Below are 15320 nucleotides of genomic sequence, written 5' to 3'. Positions count from 1 at the left end.
GGAAGGTAAGGGTAAGGGCTATGAAGTCAGCGCATCCCAGTTCAGAATCCCTGTTTGCCACTTAAAAGCTGTGTGTGAGGAGAATTTTCTCAACTATAAAATGGGGATATAATTCCTACCTAGAGTAACAGTGTAAGTATTAAGGTGGATAATGATTGGAATGTATGCTATGTATCGTGCCTCATAGTAGTAAGCTTTTAGTAAATGGTAGCTATTGTTAATAGTAAAACAAGTTTCTGAAGGAGGAAGGCTTAAAAGATGGAATTCCTTATCAACCTCAAAGTTTTCTAAAGGAGGAAACCCCACCCCGCTTACTTCTGCATGGTTTCTGACCATGAACTGAACTCAGAATGAACTGAATTGAACTCTGAGCGCTGAATGTTATGGTAGAAAATTAATGGACTTCAAACAGATATGGAATCTGGTTATTTCGCCCACTGCTGGGGTGTTCTTGGGCAAGTGGCATGACTTCTCTGTCCAAAAAAGAAAGGGTTTGCAGTGGCTCAACCTGTAGTCCCAGTACTTTGGGATACCAAGGAGAGTGAATTGCCTGAGCTCAGGAGTTCAAGACCAGCCTGGGCAATATAGTGAGAGCCTTTCTGTACAAAAAAATGTTTTTAAAAATTAGCTAGGCATGGTGATGTGCGTCTCTGTGGTTCCAGCTACTTGGGAAGCTGAGGCAGGAGGATCATTTGAGCCTAGAAAATTGAGGCTGGAGCTGTGATCATGCCACTGCTCTTCAACCTGGGCAGCAGAGCAAGACCTTGTCTCAGAAAATAATTAATTAGAATCAAAGTGTGGATGGAGGAAGGGATTAAAAATCTTTGGGGTTCTTATACAAATTAGATAAATTATAAAGTATCTAACATACATCCTAGAAGTATTAGTTTTTCTTCCTTGAAGTCATAAATTATGGCTTACACTTTTTTGTAGTTATTTCTTATAGTACTAATGTGTTGCTCACACTCAAGGGTAGTTGCTCAGGAAGAAAGGAAATGTAATTGGAAAACTATTAGACTAGAAGTCTTGAGACCTGGGCTCATGTTCCAGCTTGGCTTTTTTGTTGTTGTTGAGTCTCACTCTTGTTGCCCAGCCTGGAGTGCAATGATGCGATATCAGCTCACTGCAACCTCTGCCTCCTGGGTTCAAGTGATTCTGCTACCTCCGCCCCCCCAGTAGTTGGGATGACAGGCACCTACCACCATACCTGGCTATTTTTGTATATTTAGTAGAGATGAGGTTTTACCATGTTAGCCTGGCTGGTCTCCAACTCCTGGCCTCAAGTGATGTGCTGGCCTCAGCCTCCCAAAGTGCTGGGATTACCGGCATGAGCCTGTGCCTGGGCCCTTGTTAAATCTTTTAACTGCTGGTCCCATTTCCCTCATCTGTGAAATATTTTATGAAAATATGCTATTAAAGAAATGCTGATTATTTATTTAAGCAGAAGGACTTATTAAAAACCACATAGTGCTGTTTTCATGATTACTCTTTATATATTGTATTCTTGGGTTAAGTGCTTTTGTTTCTAGAGTTATAATTATTTGTGTTTCTTACCAGGTTTAAGAATTGTTTAAGCTGCATCAATGGAGCACATACAGGGAGCTTGGAAGACGATCAGCAATGGTTTTGGACTCAAAGATGCTGTGTTTGATGGCTCCAGCTGCATCTCTCCTACAATAGTTCAGCAGTTTGGCTATCAGCGCCGGGCATCAGATGATGGCAAACTCACAGATCCTTCGAAGACAAGCAATACTATCCGTGTTTTCTTGCCAAACAAGCAAAGAACAGTGGTATGTGAACATTCTACTTAGGAAATTTAGCTATTTATCTGCCTATGGAACACATTAAGGATCACGTTGTTCAACTTATAGACAGGCAAAATATTCATTGTCATTTAGGGTCTTTAAAAAATTTGTTTTTTTTCTAACTGCAGATTTTATTTCTTTATATTGCTGTTCCTTCCATACCCCCTATTTTTTCCCCACCTCTCTTAGCCTTCCTTCTGTTACTCTTGCCTGGAGTGTCTTCCTTTGTACCACTTCATCCAAACAAGTAGTACATCTTATGGGTATAAAGTCTTTTCTTTGAAAAGTCCCTAGGCCTTTCCAACTATTTTTTTGAAGACATTTTATTTCTTCTCTTAAAATATTCACCTAAAGTTTTTTGAATATTATAATCAAGTATAAAGAAGAAAGTAAAATTGCATAGAAAAAATTATTTTTGTATATTTCATAGGCCTAGGGCAAGTCTGGAGGGAACATATAAATCATAGAATCTTCTTTTTCAGGGCATTTACACCAGCCAATTAGTTTTGCATAGTTTATTTTTGTAGTACCAGTGACAGGTTCATCGTGGCATCATGGCAGGATATTGCCACTAGGCTTTCTGATACAAAATTTGTTTTCTTTTCTTTTTGTTTTTTGGAGACAGATTCTCACTCTGTCATCCAGGCCGAAGTGCAGTGGTGCAATCTTAGCTCACTGCAACCTCTGCCTCCTGGGTTGAAGCAGTTCTCCTGCCTCAGCCTCCCAAGTAGCTGGGACTACAGGCACATGCCGCCACGCCTGGCTGATTTTTTTGTATTTTTGGTAGAGATGGGGTTTCACCATGTTGACCAGGCTGGTCTCAGACTCCTGACCTCAGGTAATCTGCCTGCCTCAGCCTCCCAAAGTGTTGGGATTACCGACGTGAGCCACCGCACCCAGGCTGATACAAAACTTCAATTTTTCTAAGAGTTGAGTACACAAAAAAGTTTTCTGGCCAGGCATGGTGATTCACGCCTGTAATCTCAGCACTTTGGGAGGCCAAGATGGGCAGATTGCTTGAGCTCAGGAGTTCCAGATCAGTCTGGGCAACATGGCAAACCCCATCTCTACAAAAAAATTAAAAATGCAGGCCAGGCATGGTGGCTCATGCTTGTAATTCCAGCACTTTGGGAGGCCAAGGCCAGTGCGTTACTCTAGGTCAGAAGTTTGAGATGGGCCTGGCCAACATGGTGAAACCCCATCGCTACTAAAAATACAAAAATTAGGCATGGTGTTGCGCATTTGTAATCCCAGCTACTTGGGAGGCTGAGGCAGAAGAATCACTTGAACCCGGGAGTCAGAGGTTGCAGTGAGCTGGGATTGCGCCACTGTACTCCAGCCTGAGCGAAAAGCAAGGCTCTAAAAAAAGAAATAACAACAACAAAAAAGTAGCCAGGCATGGTGGCGTGTGTCTGTAATCCTAGCTACTTGGGAGGCTGAGGTGGGAGGATGGCTTGAGCCCAGGAAGCAAAGGTTGCAGTGAGCTGAGATTGCACCACTTCACTCCAGCCTGGGTGATTGACAGCCAGACACTGTCTCAAAGGAAAAAAAAAAAATTTCTACTGTTATGGATAAAACAAACAAAGACAACCACCTGGCCAAAACAGAAAAGTGAAACTGTACTGGTTTTGCTTGATGAAACAGTTGAGAAAACTTGAGTTCAAAACTTCCATGCCTCTTCCTTTCCCACCCTCTGTTCTTTGTGTAAAATCCGTGCATTGTGTTTATTCTGTATACTCAGGTGAAGCAAGGTCCTGAGGTTGGGAACCCCAGTCCAGAATTTTCTCTCTTTTCCTCTAACAGTTTTACTCTTCCCATTTGTTAATAAATTTTTTATACCTTTTTTGTGAACCTAAGGAGTCTCCCAAGTGTAGTGTTGGATACCTGGGTGCATTTTGAACTAAAGGCAAAACTCAAAAGACCAATAAAAATTTGAGTGAGTTTACCTCTGTCCCCCTTCCTAGAAATAAAAATGTTATAGTTGGCAAAATAAATAGTAATAATCTCCTGTATCTGAACAGTGGTCTTTGATTTTCAAAGTGATTTTATCTACCGTTTCTCATTAATTTTCTTTCTGACCTTAAATTGAGAAGTCAGATAGAAGGTGTGTGTTATGAGAATCTGAAGACCATTTGGTCGTTGTAGTCTTCTTCAGAGTGTTATTGAGACTATCTTCTCCATCCCCATCTGCTACCAATTTGCCCAGAAGGCTGGGAAACTTAATTTGGCATAGTGATTAAGTGAATGAAACTTTAAAACAAGCAGACACCAATTTAAATCTTTGCATTGCCTTTTATTAGCTGTATCATTTAGACAAGTTCTGTACTTTTTTGAACCTGTTTACTGATCTTTATGAAATGAAGCTTGTGCTTAGTATAGTGGTTGATTCATAAGTAAGGTGGTAGCTATGATTATTTCTTAGCTTTTTATACATCTATGTAGTCCTTGATCCCCTTTATTTGAGCACAGCTGGTGGTTGGAAACCAAGCTTGACTTCTCCTACAGCTTATGAGAAGATTATAGCCTAGGTTAGTTTTGTCTATTACTTTGGCTAAAGATTGACCATCTAACTGTGGAAGAACTAGCATCTTTCACCAGGCACCTAGCTTCAGGAAAGTGGTAGAGGAGGGAAGAGTCACTTAGCTAGGCCAGCACCATCAGTCAGCTCTTTTTTCTCCTCACCAGGTCACTTCACTTTCTGAACCTGGAATGACTCTCGTAATCACTCAGTGGGTTCTAGAAATTATTTAACTGATTTTAACATGTATCCGTGGAGAGTTGTAAAGAGGAGAATGAGACAGCGGACGTGTATCTGATTTAAATAATTTTAGATGTGATAGTTTTTGAGTGTTTCTTGTAATTTTTATTTTCTAAACACGTGTGCCTCTTTGACTTCCTCATGTTACTGTTGCTCTTGCTGCTACTGCTTCTAGTTATTATTAGATGAGTGATTGACTGGAGCTGAGGACCACTACTATTAGAATCACCTGACCAACAGGTTAAACTACAGATTCATTCTGTATGAATGGGCTTTATTCCAGACTAACTGAATTCAAATCCTTGGATGTGTTGGACAGGGAGATGGAATCTGTATATTTACAAGCTTCTCCGAGGATTCTAATGCTAGCTACATTTGGGAACCTGACTGGATTAGACGATATTTAAAGAACTGTCCAGTTTGAAGTATGGCTTAATGAAGACTGATAATATAACAGATATCACTTTATTGCTTAGAAAACATTGCTATACAGTACTTGCTGTAGGTCATGATTCTGCTAGTGTATGTTTATTGCTCGTTGTTTTCCTCATTCTTAGTGTCTTCATAGTTCAGATCAGTATAGCTTACTTATTTTGTTTCTGAAAAGCTGGAAGTTGGTGAGATCTTTCTCAGGGTATCACTGCTTCAAGAAACTTTTAAAATAAACTTATGTTGGAACATTAAAAAAATACATACAGGCTGGGTGCAGAGGCTTGTCCCTGTAATCCCAGCACTTTGAGAGACTGAGGTGGAAAGATTGCTTGAGCCCAGGAGTTTGAGACCAGCCTGGGCAATATAATGAGATCTTGTCTCTACAAAAAAAAATTAGCCAAGTATGGTGCTGGCCACCTGTGGTCCCAATTGAGGCAGGAGGATCTCTTGAACTGAGGTGTCAAGGCTGTGTGAGTCATGATTATGCCATTGTATTCCAGCCTAGATGACAGAGCAAGACCCTGTCTCAGTATATATGATATATATTTTACACTCCACACATACGTAGAGAGAATAACAAATCTGATATACCCATTATCCACTTTAAACACTTAGCTAACCATGGCAGTCCTGCTTAATCTGTGTTTTCACCCACTCCTTTCCAAATGTTTTGACACAAATCCCAGATATAATTTGTCTGAACTATTTTGGTGTGTACAAGGAACTTTTAAAGACTGTTGATTTTATTTATTTTTAAATAGGTGAAGCATTCATATGAGCCAAAAGTCTTGTGTGAGTCCTGCTCCTGTATGCCCATTTATTTTCCTCAGAGGTTTCCTGTGATCAATGTTTATCTACTCAAAGAATCAGTTGGTTTCTTCTTACCCTGTTGTTCACGATATTTCCTTTCTTCCACATCTCTGAAGGAGAGGAAAACCATCAGTAGCTAAGGAGGCTATCACAGACTCTAAAGGAACGTTTTTATTTGTTTGGGAAACGTTTTCTTTTCTCCCAGATGATTGATCCTCCTGGAGAATATTCTTCCCCTACTCCCATCACCTTCTGAATTTACCTGTTAAAAGTTCAAATTCTTCTATACTGTACTCTCAATATGGAGTCCCATCTTTGGGCTTCAAAGAATGATTACTAGGCAGATAAGTCCCCATAAGTCCCTGGTAATAGCAAAATAAAACCTTGTGAAAAACTTACGTTGCCCCTCTGATGTTTTCAAATTCCTTAGGCTCACATGCACTCCCTTCTTTCCCAGATTGTTTTCTAACTGCTTTGCATCCAAACAGTGTTCCCTGGTTTGGAACCTGGTAACTAGTTGGGCCCAGATACCTATGTCCTGTTTAAGACTTTTTTCTGTTGTAAATCAGCCAGAGAAGGTTGGCTGGATTGGCATTGAGGTGACTGTAGTAAAAGCCAAGATTAAGAACACTTTGGGCCTGTTGGAGCCCTGCTTTGCTTCCTTACCCTTCCCCACCTGGGGAAGGGCTGAGATGGCTGCTGTCAACTCAGAGGAGGAAACTTGCTATAGGCAAAACCTATGTTTTGCCCTCCTTGCTGGCCATACTGACTCTAGTTGCCTTACTTTTGGTTACCTTTCTTGGCTTTAAAGTTAAAACATGGAGGGCTTTTAATCAAAACTCTTTTTCTTTTCTTTTTTTTTTTTTTGAGATAGAGTTTCACTTTTGTTACCCAGGCTGGAGTGCAATGGCACGATCTTGGCTCACCACAACCTCTGCCTCCTGGGTTCAAGCAATTCTCCTGTCTCAGCCTCCCAGGTAGCTGGGACTACAGGTGTGTGCCACCACGCCCTGCTAATTTTTTTTGTATTTTTAATAGAGACGGGGTTTCACCATGTTGACCAGGATGGTCTCGATCTCTTGACCTTGTGATCCACCCACCTCGGCCTCCCAAAATGCTGGGATTATAGGCGTGAGCCACTGCGCCCGGCCTAATCAAAACTCTTTAAAATTTAGTTCAATTTTTTTTTTTTTTTTTTTTTTTTAAACGTCTAGCTCTGTCACCCAGGCTGGAATGCAGTGCCACAATCTTGGTTCACTGCAACCTCTGCCTCCTGGGTTCAAGTGATTCTCCTGCCTCAGTCTCCTGCGTAGCTGGGATTACAGTCACCCACCACCATGCTCAGCTAATTTTTGTGTTTTTGGTAGAGATGGGGTTTCACTGTGTTGGCCAGGCTGGTCTCGAACTCCTGACCTCGTGATCCTCCTGCCTCGGCCTCCCAAAGTGCTGGGATTACAAGCATGAGCCACCATGCCTGGCCTATTAGTTCAATTTTTTTCTTATAGCTGACATTAATTATGAGTATCCTGGGCACTCACACTTCCCCATAGGGTTCTGAGTACCTGCCTAGCTTTTTGAGGATTGAGTAAAGGGGAATATGGAGAAGTATGTGCCAGTAAGACTACTTGGTATGGTGTGCACATATATTTAAACTAAGATTGGTGTTTGTCCCTACAAGGCTGGCATTCTATTTCTTCCACTTCCTGCTTTGTCTTAATTAGTGTTAAGTGCATGTGAGATGGAATTTTTATTAGAATGATCAGCTATTTTTGTTGAAAATAGGTTGAAGTACAAATTTTGATTATAAAAACTCATGTTTGTTTATAGATTAGATTAGCTTATTTCCTCTCTAATGAATCTAGTGAACATCCATGTGTGTACATTCTAATCACACAAATTAGAGATGTATAAAGGGAAAGCTTATTTTATGTTTCTTAACCACTGTCTCTTGATGTAAACAGCTAAGTGTAAATCTTTCCACACTCACATAACATATACAGATTTCTTCACTTTTTTTTTTGAGACAGAGTCTTGCTGTTGTCACCCAGGCTAGAGCGCAGTGGTGCGATCTCAGCTCACTGCGATCTCTGCCTCCTGGGTTCCAGCAGTTCTCCTGCCTCAGCCTCCCAAGTAGTTGAGATTACAGGCACCGCCACCATGCCCAGCTAATTTTAGTATTTTAGTAGAGACAAGGTTTCACCATGTTGGCCAGGTTGGTCTTGAACTCATGACCTCAGGTAATCCACCCGTCTTGACCTCCCAAAGTGCTGGGATTACGGGCATGAGCCACGCGCCTGGCCTCTTCATCTTTAAAATAATCTTACTCTATGTATTATTCCGAAGGGTATTTTCCCCCAATTAATATATCATGGACTCCTCTCCAACCAGGTCATTTTAAGTAATATAGTAGCTGTATAATGTGACATAATACAGATGTCTCACACTCATTCAAGTGCCTACCTATTGCTGAACATTCAGGTTGTTTCATATATGTGTGTGTGCGTGCACCATCAACAAGCAATGCTGTCATATATCTGCCTGCACCCTTACAGACTGGTACATTTATTTCTGTGCTCACCTTTCCAAGGGGTGCTGCAGCCTGTGTTGGTCCTAAAGGTGGTCCTTTGTTTGTAGGTCAATGTGCGAAATGGAATGAGCTTGCATGACTGCCTTATGAAAGCGCTCAAGGTGAGGGGACTGCAACCAGAGTGCTGTGCAGTGTTCAGACTTCTCCAAGAACATAAAGGGTAAGAGCTCAAAAGTCAACTGACTTCTTCAGACTAGTAAGGATCTTCTACCTTCAAATAGCTATGTTTCTATTAAATGGTACTAGCTTCCTATAGAATATTTATATTTCTATACCTTTTGTTTATAAAGAGATGATTGAGAAAAATAAGGTATTAAGAAATTGAAATTATTGCTTGGACATTCTCTTGAAAAGTTGCATACACATTAAGCTGGGCATGATAGCCATGCCTGTAATTTTAACAGTTTGGGAACCTGAGGCAAGAGGGTTGCATGAGGCCAGGAGTTCAAGACCAGCCTGGGCACATAGTGAGGGCCCATCTCCACAAAAAAATTTTTAAAACTTAGCCAGGCATGGTTGTGCGGCCCTGTAGTCCTAGCTGTTCGAGAGCCTGAGGTGAGAGAATTGCTTGAACCCAGAAGTTTGAAGCTCTACTGAGTCTTGATTGTGCCACTGGACTCCAGCTTGGGCGACAGGGGAAGACCCTGTGTATTAAAAATAAAAAAGATTGATAGTGTTTCCATGGATGGAAACAGTAATGTTAGATGCTATGTTTTTTGAGACAAAGATTTTTCTTTGTGTTTACTGTAATGAATCATGTAGACTAGGTACTCAAAAAGTACACCATAATATATAAAGAATGCTATCCTTGAGAGATTGACTTTTCTCATTCACTAATTTGTTTTTATTCAGTTAATTGTGTAATCCCTGCTATTTGGTAGATTGTTTAAAGATGCAGGAGCATTTCTGCTTCAGGGAAGATTCATAGTTTATCCTATTCCTAATGGTGGTGGTAAGATAGAGGCATCCCCACAAAGGCTAGGAGCACTACCTCAAAGTGGCAGAGGTGTCCATAATTACCCATTATCCACTATTCCCTCCACCCCTAAAATATAAGGAAACCTTTAAAGGATTCTTTTTTACCCTCTTCTTACAAAGTGTTACTTATGTTATTCATCTTTAGCTTACATTTTCCATGTTTCAAAGAGTTCCTCCGTTTGAGAGAATAGCTTAGGGAATGAATCTACTGAAAGGGGTGAGTGTAATTCTCAATTTAGGAGGTGTTTTTCAATGTGCAAATCTTTGAAGCAGATGTTAACTTTTGCTGAATGTAGCCCAGGTTTTGCTGAAGGAGCCCATAGTGCTCCTTAAGGATTAGAGATTCTGAGACAAGGAGGGTTTGGTCTACTCTCATCCAAGGCTGCACTGGTTTTGAGCTACTCTGGGGTCTCTCTAGGACAGACAGCAGATTGTCACTAGGATCAGTCTGCAGACTGATAAGAAAATAAGGCTTCTCCTCCCTGTATTCACAAGGGCAAAATAGTTTTTTGGAGTTATAGGGAGTTTCCCATATGCTATGTAGGTAATTATATTAAGGAGTGTAGTATTAGTTACTGTTGGATAGAGAGAAAAATGGCTTGACTAGTCTTCTGGTAGATGCTGGAGAGGCTTGAATGGTGCTATACATGTTATTCTCTCTTTACCTGACAATATTCTTCCTTTGGAAAATGGGCCAGATTAACTGGATAAGGCATGAGAATGGAATTGGGCATTAATTTTTGTATGTATCTATTTTTCATCTTATTTATACTGTAGGCACAGAAGGTGTGGTTTCAGAGTAGATTTTAAGACACTTAAGTCTGTCATGCACTTGCAGACCCTACAACTACAGATTTGAGTCTTTTATTAATTAATAGAAAAGTACATTTCATTTGTGGTTCCTTTCTATTTATCTAGATTGAAATAGACTATTAAAGACTAAATTTTGTACTGCAGCAATATTTATAATCCATTTGACAGGATTTGGGGATTTTTGTAAGATTTTAATGTTATAAATTTCAATTTAATATATATTGACTTTATCGTGAGATTGTTTAAATAAAACTTTATTATGGCCAGACATGGTGGTTAAGCCTGTAATCCCAGCACTTTGGGAGGCTGACGCAGGAGAACCACTTGAGGCCAGGAATTCAAGACCAGCCTGGGCAACACAGCAAAGCTCTGTCTTTACCAAAAAAAAATGTTTTAAATAAATAAAGAGAAAGCTTTATTCTAAGAACATGGGCTTTGGAGTTCAACAGACCTGGATTCCAACATAGGCCTTTATACTTGCTGTGTGGCCTTCAGCAAGTTACCTTCTTAGAGTCCCAGTTTTCCTATTTTTTCAGATAGGAATAATAATACCTATTTCATAGGTTTGTTGAATGAATTAAATAGATTATTGTTTTATGACTATATGAAGCTATATAGAGTTGTGTTTATAGCATGTGATAAATGGTAGCTGTTATTTGTATTGAACTCCTAACTTGTTTAAACATTTCCCTTTCATGTTTTTTTTTGAATTCTTTTTAGTAAAAAAGCACGCTTAGATTGGAATACTGATGCTGCCTCTTTGATTGGAGAAGAACTTCAAGTAGATTTCCTGGATCATGTTCCCCTCACAACTCACAACTTTGTAAGTTGCACATCTCTCTTTCTAGCATGTTGAGGGCTTTGCCAGGCCTAACAGAAATTTCTCAGGTAATAGGCATATGTGTATATATATATATTTGGAGGGTTTAAGGCTCTTTATGCCATTGTTTACGGTAAGGCAATTTAGATTTCATTGCCTTAGTCAGAGATATACTTTAATTTGTGATTATGAATTCTGTAAATGTTGGAAGTATGATTCATTTTGTAAAAACTCTTTTGGAGGCCAAGGAAGAAAATGACTTTGCCTTTTGTCATCTTTTATTTATTCAGCATAATTTACACCTGTGTTCTTGTTGTAGGCTCGGAAGACGTTCCTGAAGCTTGCCTTCTGTGACATCTGTCAGAAATTCCTGCTCAATGGATTTCGATGTCAGACTTGTGGCTACAAATTTCATGAGCACTGTAGCACCAAAGTACCTACTATGTGTGTGGACTGGAGTAATATCAGACAACTCTTGTAAGGCATTGTTCCTTTTCTCAAGGAATATAGGGATAGGAGTATAAATACTTTAAAGGGTATTTGTTGTAGATTTTGACTGACAGGTCTGGATTCTAGATTCATTTACTGAATTGTGATCCAGAAACTATCTACTTTAGAAACAGATAATTCTGAAACTAGCTAGGTTTGGTGGCATTAATACTCCAAAATGAGCAGGTAGGAATAGGGCTTGTTGTCTGTCAAATTGAGATTGACATACTGTGACTGTGATTCAGTAAGGAAAAGAACAAAAGGATATGAAAATGAGAAGATTTTTTGCTTTTCTCTCTTAATAGTATCATCTGCTAGGCTGCTAGTAGACACTACTCTGTATTTTGTTGCTTATGCTGAACAAGCCTTTAACATTGAGAAGGAGCAGAAAGCTATTCTAGTTTGGAGTTGATGCTATTTTCTTAACTCCAAACCAGAGAAAACTTAGCTGTTTGGACTTAAAATTGTTTGAATATAAAATCTTAAAAGATTCTTGTTTCTGTCAGGACACAATATATTTCATATAGACAAAATACTTTAAAGTACATGGTCCAAACTGCCTTTTAAAAACTGTCACCAGGAATATGAAAAGTTTAAAGTTTTGTCCTTTTTGACAGTACTAGAGAAACCAAGGGAGTGTTATTAGACGATGATGGAAACATCTTTTTTGCTTTCGTGGTTACTCACATACTGATTTTGTAATGAGAGCTTGAGTAGCACAAATGGCGGGCACAACCTTTTTTTTATTTGTCTTATTTTTGTCCTTTAAAAAAAACAAACAAACAAACAGGATCTCACTCTCTTGCCCAGGCTGGAGTACTGTGGCATGATCATAGCTCACTATAGCCTCGACCTCTTGGGTTCAAGTAATCTTCTTACCTCACTCTCCTTAGTAGCTGAGACTACAGGTGTATTTCACCATGCCTAGCTAACTTTTGTATTTTTTGTAGAGACGGGTTTCATTGTGTTGCCCAGGCTGGTCTCGAACTCCTGAGCTCAAGCAGTCTGTCCACCTTGGCCTTCCAAAGAGTTGCGGTTACAGGCATGAGCCACCGCACCCAGCAGCACAAGCTTTTGAGTCCAACAGACATGTATCAAAATCTCAGTGTTGTCATTAACCATAACCACATCTGAGTTTTCATTCACATGTCTGAATAAAGGAGATATTACCTTCCTTGCATTGTTTTTGTGAGACTTGCTGACATAACCTGTGAAATTTACTAAGCACAAGTGCCCAGCTCATGGAAAGAAGGTGCCTAATTATTCACTTTTCTATGATTTTTTCCTCCTATTTTACTCTTTTTATCTATGTATTTCCAAGATGAAATGTTTCCGGAAAAGCACTATGACGACATAGTTTGTAAAATGCTGTGTAGTCTGAAAAACATTATTTTGATACAGCTAGACATAGGACCAGTATTTCCTAGAAATGCACACTGGGGCGGGCATGGTGGCTCACGCCTGTAATCCTAGCACTTAGGGAGGCTGAGGTGGGTGGATCAGCTGAGGTCAGGAGTTCAAGACCAGCTTGGCCAACATAGTGAAACCCTGTCTCTACTAAAAATACAAAAATTAGCTGGATGTGGTGGTGTGCACCTGTAATCCCAGGTACTTGGGAGGCTGAAGCAGGAGAACCTGGGAGGCGGAGGTTGCAGTGAGCCGAGTATGCGCCACTGCACTCCAGCCTGGGCAACAGAGCAAGACTCCGTCTCAAAAAAAAAAAAAAAAGGAGAAATGCACACTGGAGACTGTATGTTTATTGGCAGGTCAGTATTATTCACATTTAATAATCATTCAAACCCAGTTATTTGGAATGTTGTTCCTTTTACTCTGGGTAACGTAAAACAGTTGAGGAAAATGTGACTGGGGAAAGTTCAGTTTGAATAGCTGTGAGTTTGCAAAAGCAAGGCATGCTGATTGTCTCTGTAAGATTACTGCAGCTCTAAAAACCAGTCTTTCCCTGCTTTCATTTAGATTGTTTCCAAATTCCACTATTGGTGATAGTGGAGTCCCAGCACTACCTTCTTTGACTATGCGTCGTATGCGAGAGTCTGTTACCCGGATGCCTGTTAGGTAATTTTTTACCTATAGCTTTTCTCTTAGAAAGTTATTGGTGGGTGGCAGGGGGCAGGGGTTAGAAGCTCAAAGACAAAAAACAAGAGTTGTTCACATTCCCTCCTCTCAATGTGGAAACCCCTTGCTGTTTCTGTGGAACTTGATACTGGTGGTACGGCAAAATGTAGAAGTTTCTCTTTGTGGACCTGTATGTCTTACATTCTGGAAAGTGACTTTGGCTGTAGCTTCTTCTGTTATAGCATATTCCTTAATATGCCATTACATTTTAAAGAGCTTGAGATTCTGCTTTCCTCAATATATACTGAGTTCAACCTCGATGGAAAGGGTCCCAAAACAATATAGAGATTCAATAAAAATAAAACCCTTAGCTTTAAAATGCATATTATGGCCTTGCATTTGTTATTTAAATAGACTAGTGTCTTAGAAAACAATTTGATTTTCAGCATATTGTTTCTGCTGTGTCTCAAGAGTTTGCATGTAACTTGTCTTTACTCTGTTTTCCAGCTTTACAATCAGTTTTGTTGAGTTCACATGTTGCTCAGTTTTACATATGAATTTGAAGCTTAAAGTAAAATCTACATCCAAAATATTTTACTTTAGGCCAGGGGTGGTTGCTCACACCTGTAATCCCAGCACTTAGGGAGGCCAAGGTGGGTGGATCACTTGAGGTCAGGAGTTCCAGACTAGTGTGGCCAACATGGGGAAACCCCATCTCTACTAAAAATACAAAAAACTTGGTGGGTGTGGTGATACGCACCTATTGGCCCAACTACTTGGGAAGCTGAAGCAGGAGAATCACTTGAACCCAGTAGGCAGTGAGCTGAGATTATGCCACAGTGCTCCAGCCTGGGCGATAGAGCAAGACTCCATCCCCCTTTAAATATATATATATATATATATATATATATATATTTTTATCTTACTTTAATGTATGTGTAATCAGATAACATTTAATGTGAAACTACCATGGAAATGGTAAAGGCAGCATATCTTAGAATAAGGAATTTGTATATATCTGGATATATATTGGTGTGTGGCTTTTATTTTTCTTGATAATTTGAAAAGCAAGTATGACCAAAAGTTTTTACTTAGCTCTGAAGATTAGAAGAAACCAGGCCTCTAAAGTCATAAACAGAGAATTATGTGGGAAGCCAATTTTTCAAGACAATAGAACAATTTCCCTTAGAAAAGCTGGCCTTTTATCCCTTTAATTCCTACATGGGTATTACCTGAATCTGAACAAACCTCAAACTAATCTTTAGAGCAAATTATGAAATTGTTATACTTCTTAATGCGTGTTCCTAGTTTGGTTGGTGGGAGGGTGGTGGTGGCTGGAAGAGGCCAGTGATTAATTTCTTATTTAGGTATTTCCACCTAATAACAGAATTCTCATTAATTTACTTTGTTTGCTGGTTGTAGTAGGAAAGGACAAACAGTAAAATCCTGGCCTTTTTGCAGACATGCTCAGCACGTCTACCCATCTGTTTAAAATCTTAAAGTTCTTAAATTTAGTCTCTAAATTAAACTGGTCAAGTTTCAACTAGCTTAATAGGTGGTAGTGTGGTTGGCAAATGTTAATCTGTTCTTTCCTGGAGATGTAAAAATTTGGAGTTTTCAGAGTGGTGCTTTAAAAAAGGAAAACTTATAATGCATTCCCCTTTCATTGAATTTCCAATGCATATATTATATCCTGTTCAAATTTTGTATGCAAAAGCACCTAGACTTAAGACAATTTTTAGATGCCACGTATTT

The 15320-nt window shown here is 39.6% G+C and overlaps 1 protein-coding gene across 22 annotated transcripts in view; it reads left to right on the top strand.

Annotated features, from left to right (window-relative positions):
- RAF1 (Raf-1 proto-oncogene, serine/threonine kinase) overlaps positions 1-15320 on the top strand; it is a 115613-nt gene that overhangs the window by 79301 nt on the left and 20992 nt on the right. For 16 of the 22 annotated variants that reach the window (XM_064362050.1, XM_064362049.1, XM_064362044.1 and 13 more), the window contains 5 exons: positions 1558-1790; positions 8440-8552; positions 10904-11006; positions 11323-11480; positions 13467-13565. In XM_064362050.1, coding sequence (XP_064218120.1) covers positions 1584-1790; positions 8440-8552; positions 10904-11006; positions 11323-11480; positions 13467-13565 — 680 coding nt within the window. In that variant the 5' untranslated portion in view covers positions 1558-1583. Of the gene's footprint in view, positions 1-1557; positions 1791-8439; positions 8553-10903; positions 11007-11322; positions 11481-13466; positions 13566-15320 lie in introns of those variants that run through there. The other 6 variants (XM_012472332.2, XM_064362053.1, XM_064362054.1 and 3 more) reach the window with 3 other exon arrangements.

The sequence above is a fragment of the Aotus nancymaae genome, unplaced genomic scaffold (genome assembly GCF_030222135.1).
Source record: "Aotus nancymaae isolate 86718 unplaced genomic scaffold, 86718_ANA_hifiasm-v0.15.2.pri h1tg000046l, whole genome shotgun sequence".
In the NCBI taxonomy this organism is placed as follows: Eukaryota; Metazoa; Chordata; class Mammalia; order Primates; family Aotidae; genus Aotus; species Aotus nancymaae.
The sequence above is the reverse complement of the archived record's forward strand: the minus strand, read 5'-3'. Positions and strand labels throughout refer to the sequence as shown.